Source organism: Cryptomeria japonica, chromosome 4, assembly GCF_030272615.1.
Source record: "Cryptomeria japonica chromosome 4, Sugi_1.0, whole genome shotgun sequence".
NCBI classification, from domain to species: Eukaryota; Viridiplantae; Streptophyta; class Pinopsida; order Cupressales; family Cupressaceae; genus Cryptomeria; species Cryptomeria japonica.
Window position 1 is genome coordinate 335715677 of NC_081408.1, and position 14549 is coordinate 335730225.

Below are 14549 nucleotides of genomic sequence, written 5' to 3' on the forward strand. Positions count from 1 at the left end.
AGCTTTGATAGAAAGAGGAAGAATCAATTGATCATCTTTTTTTTCATTGCTCATTTACCTGGGAAATTTGGAGCAAGCTATGGGAGAAATGGAATGTTGATTGGGTTATGAATAAGAGTCTCAAGGATATTATTTGGAAATGGAAATTCCCCACCAAATGTCATCTTATCAAGAACCTTTGGTCCTTGACCCTCCCCATGACTTGCTAGGGCATTTGGAAAGAGAGAAACAACAGAATATTTAGGGAAGCTAAGTGCACCTCTCAGGTGGTTTTTGAAAATTTTTGCAAGGCTATAAAAGAGAACATCAACATTCCTCATAGGAATAATAAGCAATGGTTTATTAGTGATATGAATGAAATGGAGAAAGGCATCCTCATTGAATGGAACCTAATACACAGAGCCTGCAGATCTGACAATAACAATAGGAGAGATAATATTGTCTAGTGCTTCCTGATCATGATTGGATAAAGGTGAATTTTGATGGGGCGGCTAAAGGCAACCCTGGGATATCTAGTGGTGGAGGAGTTATCAAAAATGCTCAAGGAATATGCATTGCTTCTTTTTCTTAACTTTTGGGGTCCAAAATAATCATGTGGTTGAAGCTATGGCCATGCTAAAGAGCCTCCAGCTTGCTCAGAGATTCAAATTTTAAAAAATTTGGCTGGAAGGGGACTCCCTAAATATCATTCAGGCTCTCAAAGGTATAAACTTTGTTTCTTGGAATATTATTAACCTTGTTGAAAGTGCTAAAAAATTGTTAAATAACTATGTTAGTATTATCATAAATCATACCCTAAGAGAAGGCAATAAGGTTGTGGATATCTTAGCTAATGAAGGGGTCAATCTAGGGGATGATGTTAATTATATTGGAGAAAATCATTGTAAAAGGGATGTTAGAGAGCAATTATTTTTTGATCGTATCAATGGGTCGAGTTAATTTCATGATTATCTTTTGGGGAGTGGATTCCAAAGATAGATTTTGGGGGCAAATAAACTGTTAGTTAATGATTGCCTTTTGGCATCATTTCTTTGATCATATGCGTGAGGGTAATTATAATAATAAAAACTGGTTCTATGTGGCAATTAACATAAGTTTTAATATAACAAAGAAAACTCTATTCTGCAAATCCAAAATTCTTAACAAGAAGTTGGGGTTATGCCTGAGGATTGTGAATAACATTCTTGAGAACTTCAACTTGCTGTTCAAAATGGGGGGGGAATTTAAACAGGAATGAGGCCCCAAGATGCGATAACTGGAAGAGTGAACGAAAAGTCTGGAGAAGGCTTCATAGGTATGGTTTTACTGACTATATGGAAAAGCTCCATGGAAGTAGAAATTCAGTGTCACATGGGTTTGCTAGAGGCTGGAGTAGCAATAGAGTCACCTTGTTTGGGGAGATTTGGCAGATTGACAAGGATCTGGTTGCAGAGGTAATGAGGCTTCAAAAGGAGGGTACTAAATTCTACAGAGATCGGAAGTATGCAGCTGAAGCGTTCAAAAACTTCCCGAAATTAGAGGAGGAGAAGGGAAAGCTGGTAAAAAAAGACAACATTTCCTACTACATTCCCCAGTAGGTAAATCCCTTTTGGCAAAAAGTTTTAAGGGTTTTAATGGAGTTTCTCATAGTTGATAGTAGATTTACTAAAATCTAGAATTATCATTTTGCAATTTTGAACCACTTCCATCATGGGACTAAAATTTCCCTGCCTTATTATTTAGCATCTTCTTTGAATGAAAGTCTAGCTGATCATGCTAAAAAGCCTAAGTCTTACCCTATAGCCCATCAGGGGCTTATATTTCTCATTTATGAATATTTGAAGGATAAGGCTAGGGCTACCAATGATGACCCCCTGATCACCAATGCTCACATTTCTGAGAGGTGCAAGGATTCTGATTCGGATGAGGACCAGCCTAATGCCCCTACCCACAAAAAAAGGAGAGCGGATAGTGAAAATGTGGAAATGGAGATGCACTATGATGAGGAGGAAAAGGGGAAGGATACTGAAACTAAAATGGAGATTGAGAAGGATGAGAATGTGGGTGAAGAGGAAGAAGGGGGTAATTCTGAAAACCCTCACTCTAACCCTATGGGCTCAGATAGTGGGAATGTTGCTCTGCACTCTAAGAAGGAAGACAACCCTAACTCTATAGGCACTGAGTGTGGTAGGGAGTCTATGAATACCATTTTGAACACTGCCTATAACTATACCCTAGAATCCATCAACTTCCAGAAATGGGTTGTGGACAACATCACTAGCATGCAAAGTAAACAGAGTGATCTGAATAACAAGATAAATAAGTTGATTAAGGAAAATAATATTGGGAAAAATGATGAGGAGATGGAAACCAGTGAAGTTGAGGAGGAAATTGAGATGGAAGAGTGGCTGGAGAAAGACCTAATCAAAGGGGATTTGAAATACCTTGAAGATGTGGTCAGAATGATGAAAGAACAAGCAGAGGAGGATAAAGACAAAACCAATACCCAGGTGGCCCGTATTAAGAAGCATCTGAAAAGTTTCATGAACCACAACCTTCGGGTCCTAAAATTTTCCTCACAGAATATGAACACTCTGGTGGGTCATCTGGAAAAGAAAAATCAGGATAAGAATATGGTGATCATTGAAGATGTTCCAACTTCCAACACCACCCATCAAATTTCCAGGTGAAGGACCAAGTAGAGCACTATTGAGATGGAGGTTAAAATGAAAGATATCTAGCTAAGATAGGAGAGCAAGGATTTGAGGGAAGTGGCCAAGGTGATGATGCTTTTGGTTTAGAACGCTGAGGAGTCTATCAAAGTTTTCAAGTGATTTGTAATGCTGGGTCTGGGTGGCCAATTTCTTGTTGGCTCTTTGCTGTCTTTTTGTCCCAGTTGCTTGGTTTTTTGCTGGTTTTTCATAGATGTCTTGTTTTGTTTCTTTCATGTTTATCTCTCATTATGTAAACGGGTTTCGGGTCCCTTAAAACCTATTTTTTCCTTAATAAAAAACATTTCACATTTTCATTTGAAGATGAATCTTTGAAGCTATTGTAGGACACTTGGTTATTCTTCCTACATTCAAAACTACTATGACCAAATCCATTGCATTGATAACATACAAAATTCATATCCCAAAGTGCATTAAATAGATTTCTATTTTCATAACTTGTAGTGGGCTTATTTGTTAATCTACAATCAGCTATTCTATGTCCAAATTTATTACATTGGTAACAATAACCATGAGAGTTTGGAACATACCAGTTAGGTTGCTTTGGTCCTACAAATAACAGCCTCACCGGGGGTCTTCCTTTCATGTTGTTGACTCTGGTGAATCCTTCATGATCAACTCTTGCATTTCTCCTTAGATCTGTATGTCGGTATATTGAGTGTGGCTTCTGGTTCATTGATTATGTATACCAGTTTGTGTGGTGGTTTCTAACAATATCTGCATATGTCTTCTTGTCGGTATCCTTGCTTAATCTGAATGTCTTCTTCTCTTCTTCATTTGAAGAAATGAATTGTATCTCCTTACCGGATGTGTCTCTATTGTTCAAACTTTTTCCTTCTTCAAATCCTGCCACCGGTATCTTTAGATGGCTTCTATTTTCTCAACATGTTGTCTAAGGCTCTGGCGTTGCCTTCATATTTTCTTCTCACTTTCATTTCTAACTTTTTTCAAGCTCCTTTCCGAGCTTCACTATTTCAGCTTCTAGATCTTGATGCTCCTTTTCCATCTTCATCATATCAGAGGATGTAACTTCACATATCCTCTTGGCTTCTTCCAGCTGGAGTTTCAAGTCAAATATAACTTGATTGGACTCATCCAGGGATTTCTTCATCTACTACCACAAGCTTGAACATCTTGAGTTATCTTCTCATTTTAATTATCTCCTCAAGAATAGTTATAAGCTCACCTTCTATATCCACTTCAACCTCAGTGTATTCTTCTTCCTCATCTTCACCAATTGGTTCATCAAGTGCCATAAATAGATTAACTTCTTTGTCATTCTCATTGTAGTCATCTTTTAATGCACTTTCTTCATCTGTGGCATCATCCTCAATAGTATATAGGTTGTTCTACTTCTAATAGCCTCTTCTTCCTTTCCGGTAGACATTTATTTCTTTGTCTTTAACAACAGGTCTGCTAAAACCTCTTGACTCATCTCCACCAGTTTCATTATAAGGAGATTTTACAGTAAAGTGTCCAACTTTACCATAGTTGAAACATTTGAGTGGTAACTTTCCTTTATACTTGTTGTATCCTCTTTTGAGCTTTCTGACAAAGTTTTCTACATCTACATCTAAAACTTCACTGGATTCTTTATGAGCAACCTCATCTTTGGCCTTCTTGATGGAGTTGAATGTTTCCTCTTTCCTAGAGGATGCATCACCAGTTGTTCTTATTTTATAGGTTGTTAGTGAGCCAAATAGCTCATCCATTGTAAAGATCTTCAGATCCTTGGCTTCTTCTATGGAAGAAACCTTAGTATCATACTTAGGTGTGAGAGATCTAAGTAGAATCTTGAAAAAAATCTCATCTATAATTTCTTCTCAAAGTCCTCTGATGGTTTTTATAGTTTCATCTAATCTGTGAAGGTAGTCTGCAATATTTTTGATGCAATCAAGGGAGGGAGATCCAATGAAGGACAACCCAACCTTGCAACTAAACACATAAACCATGCAAAGCATACTGGTAACCAGTAACAAGGTGTCAAAAATAATAGATAGAACAATTGGTAACAACACAGAACAAATAATCGGTAAACAATATGAATGATTCTTACTACAACCTAAAGAATGATACATGCCACATGCTAGATCATAGTCTAGGATACAAACAATGCTTACAATGTAATTACAAGATTCATAGATCATCCTCAGATCAAATCAACTTCTAGTAACAGTCTACTGGGTCTATCCTAATCCAGACCTTAGCCTTCTAGCCTCGATCCTACTAGATTAGAATCCAGTCGGTTCTACATCTCTCAATATTAATGCTTTGTCTTCAATCTTCTAACTTCGCTGATCTAACTTTTATCTTCTATCTTCTATGATCTGACTTCTCTGATGTAAATTCCTTGATGTCTCTAATGATTCACAAACCTCCATATATACTACCCACAAATAATTACAACTTAATCAATTTGACTAAAAGACCAACCAGTTCAAGAAACGTGTAACGGTAACATGTCAGCACAATCACTCCAAAATAAAAAATGATGCACAAGCCTCTGGGAATATCAGCCAAGGCCCAAAACAACATCTCAAATGATCCACAAGTCATGAAGATCAATCACAACCTGGAATCCTCTTCACTCAACACATTGCAAGCTATCTGGTAAGAACACACCAGTCGGGACAATACCACAATTTGCTTACTTCCAGAAACAAAGCCAAAAGCTATGAAAATCAAACATGATAACAACCATGAACACAAGGGAATAAACTCAGAACCATAATGCTAAACACTCAAACATGATGAAATGCCAAGCTCTCAAGCAATTCTACTGAAAATTGCTCAACCGATAAGAACTAGACCAGTGCTCTTGCATCTGACTCTTGGGGTTAATTGAAAAGTGAGTCCCATCACTTGATCAGATTCAAAAATTAGTTAGTAGGTACTTGCAACTACCTCAGGGGATTTGGCAATCTAATAACAGCCTCGAGTTGCCTCTCCATGGCGATCTACCAGTACAAACTGTAGCCTACCTCAATCAGTGATCTGTTCAAGTCTCCACCTACTAATTGCATCAAGGTCAAGCTCTAGGATCGGTGGTCTACCTGCAAACCTTTCTCTACCTCACATTCAGTGATTTGAACAAGTCCACAAGTTGCTTCAATCTTCTCTCCAACAAAATAGTGCACAAACAACAGTCTGTCCAACAATAGGTTCATGAACTAGCTTTGATACCACTTGATGCAGTCAAGGGAGGGAGATCCAATGAAGGATAGCCCAACCTTGTAGCTAAACACATAAACCATGCAAAGCATACTAGTAACTGGTAACAAGGTGCTAGAAATAATAGATAGAACAACCAGTAAACAATATGAATGAATCTTACTACAACCTGAAGAATGATACATGCCACATGCTAGATCATAGTCCAGGATACAAACAATGCTTACAATGCAACAAGATTCACAAATCATCCTCAGATCAAATTTGGTTTCGGTAACTATTTACTGGGTCTATCCTAATCCGGACTTCAGCCTTCCAACCTCAGTCCTACCGGATCAGAATCTAGTTGGTTCTACATCTTCGTTGAATATTAATGCTTTGTCTTCAATCTTTTAACTTTGCTAATTTGACTTCTTTGATGTGACTTCCTTGATGTCTCTAATGATTCACAAACCTCCATATATATATACTACCCACAAATAATTACAACTTAATAAAGTCGGCCCAAAGACAAACAATTACAACTTAATCAAGTCGAGCCAAAGATAAACAATTATAACTTAATCAAGTCAGCCCAAAGACCAACCAATTCAGGAAATGTGTAATGGTAACATGTCAGCACAATCACTCCAAAACACAAAATGATGCACAAGCCTCTAATAATATCGACCAAGGACCAAAAAACATCTCCAATGATCTGCAAGTCACAAAGATCAATCGCAACCCTGAATCCTCTTCACTCAACAAACTGCAAGCTAACCGGTAAGAACACACCAACCGAGACAATACCACAGTTTGGTTACTGCCAGAAACAAAGCCAAAATCTATGAAACTCAAACATGATAACAACCATGAACACAAGGGAATAAACTCAAAACTACAATGCTAAACACTCAAACATGACGAAATTCCAAGCGCTCAAGCAATTCTACTGAAAACTGCTCAACTGGTAAGTACTAGATCGGTGCTCCTGCATCACTTTTCTTCATCCTTCATCTTGATGCCTTAAAGTTGACCCCTTAGTGCTTGTAGCTTGGCCTCTTTGACATTTTTATCTCCTTCAAATAACCTCTGCATTTTATCCCAAGTCTCCTTGGCTGATGCATAGTGCATGACCTTGACAAACACATTATCAGACAACCCGCTTAAGATAGCATGTTTAGCCTTTGCATTATTCTCATACACCTTTTTGGCATTTGAATCAATGGGAGGAACACTAGGGATAGTATATCCATTCTTGACAAACATCCACACATCAAAACCAAGGGAGGAAATATAGGTCTCCATTCTTCTGCTCTAGGAGTAATAATTAGATCCATCAAACATGGGGGTTTTTGAGGAGGTAGAATCATTTCTTGCCATTGTATTCTAAGACCAGAATCTACCCAAGCTTTATTAATCAACCGGGAACCTATTCTCTGATACCAATTGTTGAAAATAATGAACCACTAAGAGGGGGGTGAATTAGTGGTTCCTAAATTCTTTTCCTTCTTACAACAACCTTAGACTACTCGTTATCACCCTAAGCACTAAGCAATCAAACCAGTAAGACAAATATGGATATCAAAAAAGACAAAAACACCAATGCAACCCACAACACTAGATATATGAGGAAAAACCAATATGGGAAAAACCTCGATGAGAAATACTGCTGGAGACTACTACTCCAATCCAACCTCACAAGTGAAACACTGAATTACAAAGATTTAGGGTACCAACCCCTATTGATTTAGGGAACCAACCCTAGGAGAACCAACCCTTTTACCAAGATCTAACTTTGTCATGTATGATGAAATAATAATTTTGATACAGTTATAGTGTCTAGTTGCAAATAAGTTCTGCAACACTTGACCAATAGATTTTGGCCTATTAACAACCTTCTCTTGTTTACTGGATCTCACATTGCTGGTTATCAGATTACTCTATCTGATTCTTGGCCTCTCTTCTTTCTCTCTCAACCTTACAACACAATATGTCACACTCAGATGCCTTCTTGATCAATCACACCTCACCGGTTAGCTTAACTGCTAGACTTGCAAAGGTTTACCGGTACTTTGTGTCTGCCGGTTAAAACCTCTCGCCGGTTCGCCTGTTAATACACTCTGCAACTTTTTTAGAAAAAAAATTCTAAGGAAGATTATCTTTCTCTTTTCTCAATCTCTCTTCTATCTCCTTCGTCATTTTCAAGCATCATTGATTTATGTCTCGAGCTCACATATTTATCATCTAAGGTTCCCACTAAAAACCACATTCAAACAATGTCATGTTAGGTTTTGCCTTCACCAACTCGATCCATATTCGATTTGGTTAGATCTTATTTTCCAGGGATATTATCTTCATGACATATATCAACACCACCAATGCATCACATTCCAATGTGTGTTTTCTAAATCTGGAGGTCCCCACCATGCTTTTGTTCTTTTCTCTATTGTACGCTATTAATGGCTTGACTGTTTCCTTAAGAAAATGGGTATGAAGATCAAATCTTCTTGTAGGTTAATTTCAATCACTTTCTAGCTTGTCTTCCTTGAGCCGCAATCCTTTGGCATCCTCTATGACTTGCGGGTTCTTCATAAAAGTTGACTTGCTTGATAACTTGTTACGCCGATGCACACTTCATCGACTTGTGCAATATCACCACCTAACTTCCAGCTATCATGTTTGTCGACATCCACCTCTACTTGGTTTGTCATGTCGATTTGACATTCTTTGTTGACCAAGATTGACTACCAGTTCAATTCACCTTACCGGTATAACCAACAAACATCCTCTTTACCAACAACACATCCTCCTAACAATTCATCTTGCCTTTCGGTATGTCTTCATGCCATTCTTTTTGTTCTTCTCATCGGGTGTTTCTATGATTCAAATAACATTCCACCTCTTCATCAAAAACAAACAACCAACCTTCATACCTATTTATGCCTTAATGGTAAGCCAGCATTACTGATAGATAACATAATTCATGTGTACGGGTAACCTTTCTTCTGTTTGCTTACTTTTCTTATACTAGTCACCACTTCTTACTCACCGGTGACCTTTCCAACCCAGTTGACATCAATGAAAACTTAATGGCAATAATGCCAACACTTGTAATTTCTCCCATTCTTCTTGTGCAATCTCCAATCCATGTACATCAATCTATTCAAAATTAGACAAGGTACTTACAATTGCTTCTAATTCTTCGATGTTCTCTTGTTGCTCTTTACGCTGATAAGAAGTTAAAGGACTGGTAGGAGCCACATATTTTGTAGTCACATGTTTCCAATACTAAGATCCCATTCCTTTAAGATATATCTTCATCTGATCACTCCATATCTGATAGTTATCCTTAGTAAACTTGGGACCCTCCTTCATCATCTTTCTCCATATCTTTTCCTCAAGTAGTTAAGCTTCTCCACACATACAACCAAGAGCTCTGATACCAATTGTTATTTAAAGGATCCAGTTAATATTGAGAGGAGGGGTGAATCAATATTAAGAAGAAACTGAAATCTTAAACCAAACTGATCAATATCTCATCAAAACAAATCATAATCAGTACCGGTAGCTACCGAAATCAATATTCTAATCAGATTTATCAAACTACTCATTTAAGTGTTCATCAATATTCATGCAATAGAAAGATATCAACTTCAACACATAAGAAATAAATCAACACATGAACACCAAAATTTTCACGTGGAAACCCTAATGGGAAAAATTACGGTGGGAATTGGTACCCACAAAAATTTTGCCCTCTTTTGGAATGTGCCCTATTTGGAGCCTAGCCTGGTTAAGAGCTTACAATTATGCCTGGTTGGGAGTAGACCCTATTATGAGTCCCTCGGATAAGGGATTTACCTCAGCCATGTTAGGAGTTTTTCCCTGTTAGGAGCAACCTTGTGAAAGGATTTAGAACCAAAGCTAAAGAGTCACCCAATGAATTTACACAATCAGGCCTATTAGGGCCTACCCGGTTAAGGGATTTATAGTCTGATACAAGTGTTAGGGAACAACAGATGAATGATCTATAAATAGCTCTCTCTTCTTGCTTGTACAACTCCACTTTATCTCCAATCTGCTTGTCTTATGAAAACATACACATCGGTTTGGCCACACACTCTTCTTCTAATCACCGGCACAGTAAATCATCATAGACTTAACCTAAAATAGACTTTACAACTTAGTTGGTTACAAAACCCTAACCTCATACTAAGATTTACATCATAGATCATTAGAGATCTCTACAAACTATTACAGATCATCATATGGATCATTACAACAAATTACAAATCAATTACAGTTGTTGAATAATCATAAATCATCACCGCACTTTGATTTGATAAGAAATCAAGCCCTTGAAACATTATTCTATACTCTTCACTATTTCCCAAGATATTCCTTCTTTAATCACACCAAAACAACAATTTGAAACTTCATGCAGATCCATCCATGTCTTCACCAACTTACAAACATAATGTTATACACTGTTGAACTCAAAATCATTACCGATTACCATATTTGAATACCGATTCTTAAACCCTACAAAAAATACATCAGTCAATCACAAACATGGCTTCTGGTAACCAAAACATGATGCGGTTTTGGTCATAAGCTCATTACAATGTCACAAACACATATTCCAAACTGCAACACCAAATTACTCATCAATCTCTAGAATCAATTACTTGAGCATAACACATTTTCTCTTTTACCAGTTAAAGTCCTATTTTCTAGGAAACTATCACATTCATTCCATAGCTTACTGGTCAATCATAGCTGACTTAGATAACATGATAAAACATAGTAAAATAATGTAACCATAGCAGTAACCATAGTTTCCATCAATGACAACACTTTCCATCAATGAAAACACAAACTGATCATCAAGTCATCAAACAACATCTCAACTATATCATCACCAACAGTGCTTATACTGGTTCATCAATATTATCAACTATTATACAAATTTCCATTCACATTATTAGTTATGCCAATATTCCAACAACAACAACCCGAAAGGCTACAACCCTCAAGGAAGGTTCACTACCTTACAAAGAAGTTTCACTAACTTACAAAATGTTCGGACAAGAATCCAAACTCAAGTGAACTGAAAGAATAGTGTCTCCAAATACTTGATGATGGTTCTAATTAAGCACATTTGTCTGCTCTGCATCACTCCAAAACTATACTTAATACACCATACCAAAATATTCATCCTTGTTTGCACATACATCACTCTCTGATAATGCAGAAACAACCTTTACACCTAAGATGTATGACAATATCACCTATTTATACAATTCATCAACCTTGACAACAAGGTCGGCTAAACCATCAAATCACAATTACAAAATCACATCACATGATACAAAGATCAACCACCAGACCAATATAATGATATGCATGATATAACATGGACCTAATTCAAATGTCCAAATAAGAAACACCATCGAAAACCATGCCAAGATCAACTACAACATGCTACACCACCAGGAAAACCACATAGCATGAACAATATCACCAGTTCAGCAAAATCACCAAGAACTCACACAATGATAAATGTGTATCATCATAATAAATAGGACACAATTAGGAAACACTAGCAAGCACATTGGAACCATTGGTAATAGCTGTACCAACACAACTTATCAAATCTTCATCAATCAACATCTAAACCTCAAGAACACTCAAATAACAACAATTGTCATGAAGTAAGATAACTTGTGGAGCACCAAATCATGAACCATCTGAAATAAACATACACAATACTATCCCAAACAATCTCCCAAACACTTAGCTCAAAATTTGATCACACCAAAATATACCGAAGGAAATACTGAACTCTGCAAAGCACTAATCAGAAAAACAAACTGCAAACCAGATCATATGCCATGATCAATTAAGGATCCTGGATTGCCAAAACTAATACAAAAAAATATAATGATACTAGAAATACTCCATACACCAAACCAAAATCCCAATAAACCAGTCGGTAATCATCAGAGCAGGAATATGTTGACATTAATGACAATAACATATCCTAGCAGCAACAATGTCCAACATGCCTTAGCTTGCAATTCTGGAGTAGTGATCTCATTGGCCTATGGCCTAAATCTTTGTACACTTAATATATATATTGTTTGTTTGATTCTAACTATGGTTTTTTCCACTTTGGGTTTTTTATGTTAACATCTTGGTTTTCTTATGTGCATGAATTTGCTCTTTTACTTATTCACTTCCATGTATATGTGATGAATGATGTTGTGAAGAATTATGGGATAAATGGTTTAATTTTTCAGGTATATTGATTCGATCCCCCCTCTCAGCATCTAGTAGTGTTCAACAATTGGAATCAGAGCAAGGTACTGAAGAGATAGTTTTGTTGGCAAGAGACACTATTCTAGTGAATACTGATGCATGGAAGATACTTAGGGGTTGTCATTAATGGTAATTCAATTCAGATATCACGTTCGATGTACATATATTTTGTTTATCAGAAGTCATATTGTTCATAGGAATAAGTTTGGAAGGTGGAACTCAGTAACTAGTAGAGAATGAGATCATTGTGCACCTCTTGATATTGGTGTTGTAATTTGGGTTGCAGTTATTAAGGAAGATGATATGAGGTAGCTTATTTCATGATCCTAGTATTCCATGTTGATTCATGAGTAATTTTAGATGTTCGGTATCCAGTAATTTAGTTAGAGCATAGCTATTTTGGTGTGACATGTGTTGCGGATTTGTTGGCTTGATTTCTATGATCAATATTGTGTTAGAGGTCATTAAGTTGACTTATGCTAAGATTATTATCTTTATGTTTTGGTTCACATTCGGATTTGTGGATGGATTGAGATGACTTGGTGATACACGTTTCATGTTGCATGTTATGTGGTTTTTGGAAGCTGACTTAGTAAATAATTCTTTTCATTGGTGAGGATATATAAGATCAATATGGATGATAATTTTTATGAATGTTATAAGAAAGGAAAGGATGTGTTAGTGAATTTGTAAGGTTGGTGAATGTAATTGGAGATTTTGGTGCTCTGGTGTGTGATAAAGTAGAAAAACAAAGAAGAATAACAAATCGGTTGTAGAAGATAATGAGTCTAACTCAAACTCAATTTTGGCATGGTTAGATGCTATACTTCAGTTCATTCATTATTGTAATCAATTGTAATAGCCTGTAAGGCAGTGAGCCTTCCTCTAGGTTGTATCCCTTTTGTAATTGAGCAGTGATCTGTAGGTAGTGACCCTTAATGCAAGTGCATTCCCCTTATGTAGTATTGTCATACTTATGGCCATAGTATAATAATATTGTGGGTTCAAATCCCACCGTGTTTTTTCCCTTTCTGGGTTTCCATGTAAAAATATTGGTGTTATGGTTGTGTGGTTAATTGCTTTAAGTTTTTGGATTTCAATTTTTGTCTTATGGATCTGGTGGTTTAAGGATCAGTTCAATAAGTTTACAAATTGTAAAACATTGATTCACCCCCTCTCAGTGTTCATTGATTCCAACAATTGGTATTGATCCCCAAAATATTGTATGATATTTTGGATGCAAGGAGGCATACAACTAGTCTAGAGGATGAGAGAATAAAGGAGTATGTGCTAGTAAACTTATCCTCTGTCATCTCTAAAGATGAATTTATTAGATTATTATATCTTGCAAAGGAAATATTCTGAAGTAAAAAGAGGATAAATAAACTCATTCTTGGCAAAATTGATGAGGTGACTAAAGGGATATAGACAATTTTAAAACATTTTTTGATAGATCACAAAACTGATGTGAATCCGAAAGATCCATCTCGGGATAGATCTATTTTGAAAGTACATGCAGCTATTCCTAACATGAAGAAAAACCAAACATCTATGAAAGCTACTTTAGAAGAGAATCCTAAGGTGCATACCACAGTTGATGATGATAATACAATTGTTGATATCTCCGATGAAGTTGTATAGGACCCTCCAGTGATTGAAATTGTCTCAGAAAAGATAGTTGATGAGAAGGTTGATGAAGAAAGGGTAAAGATGGTGATAAAGATGAGAGTGTAGAGGAAGGATCAAAGGAGAAAGGAGAGAAGAAGGAAGATTGGGCTCTGGTGGTAGTGGTTAGAGACAATGTTGTTGATCAAGGGAAACAAGTTGCTACTAATTCTGATGACTTTGGTCAAGGGTCTACTGATCTGAGCTCTTTATCTTTGATTCAAGCACTGAAGTTGGTAGCTCTCACTCAGTCCAAAGCTAGTGAGGACTTACTTAAGTCCCATTCTATTGATAAAGAGTTGATATCATTAGCAGGAGACATGTTGGAGAAAATTATGCCATATTTCCAACCAGACACATCTAATCCCTCTAGTAAGATTAAAGATTTGTTGAATGTTGTAGGTTCTCATTTTGAGTCTTTGGAGAAGGTAGTAGATATTAAGGCTTTGAATCAATTCAATGCTATGAGATTAAAATAATTTTTGAAAATGATTGAGGATGATAGAGTTAGTTTAGTTACTACACTAAAGGGTATTCAAGATGCTCTTGATTAAGGTGGTAACATATACAACTCATGCCTAATTTTGCCAAAGTTTACTATAGACATTGAAAAGAAAATAAGAGAATGTGAAGGCCAACTAGCTAACATATCTCAATCATATGCACCCCAATTAGTCCCGGCTAGTAGTTTTGAACCAC

General features: G+C 36.6%; 1 protein-coding gene across 1 annotated transcript; it reads left to right on the forward strand.

Moving 5' to 3' along the window:
• Positions 1-1313: 1313 nt before the first annotated feature.
• On the forward strand, positions 1314-14329 carry LOC131875121 (uncharacterized). Its single transcript, XM_059219148.1, has 4 exons — positions 1314-1538; positions 1824-2061; positions 2218-2665; positions 13885-14329. Exons 1-4 carry the CDS (start codon positions 1314-1316, stop codon positions 14327-14329), a joined length of 1356 nt encoding a protein of 451 aa, XP_059075131.1.
• The last annotated feature ends 220 nt before the right edge of the window (positions 14330-14549 follow it).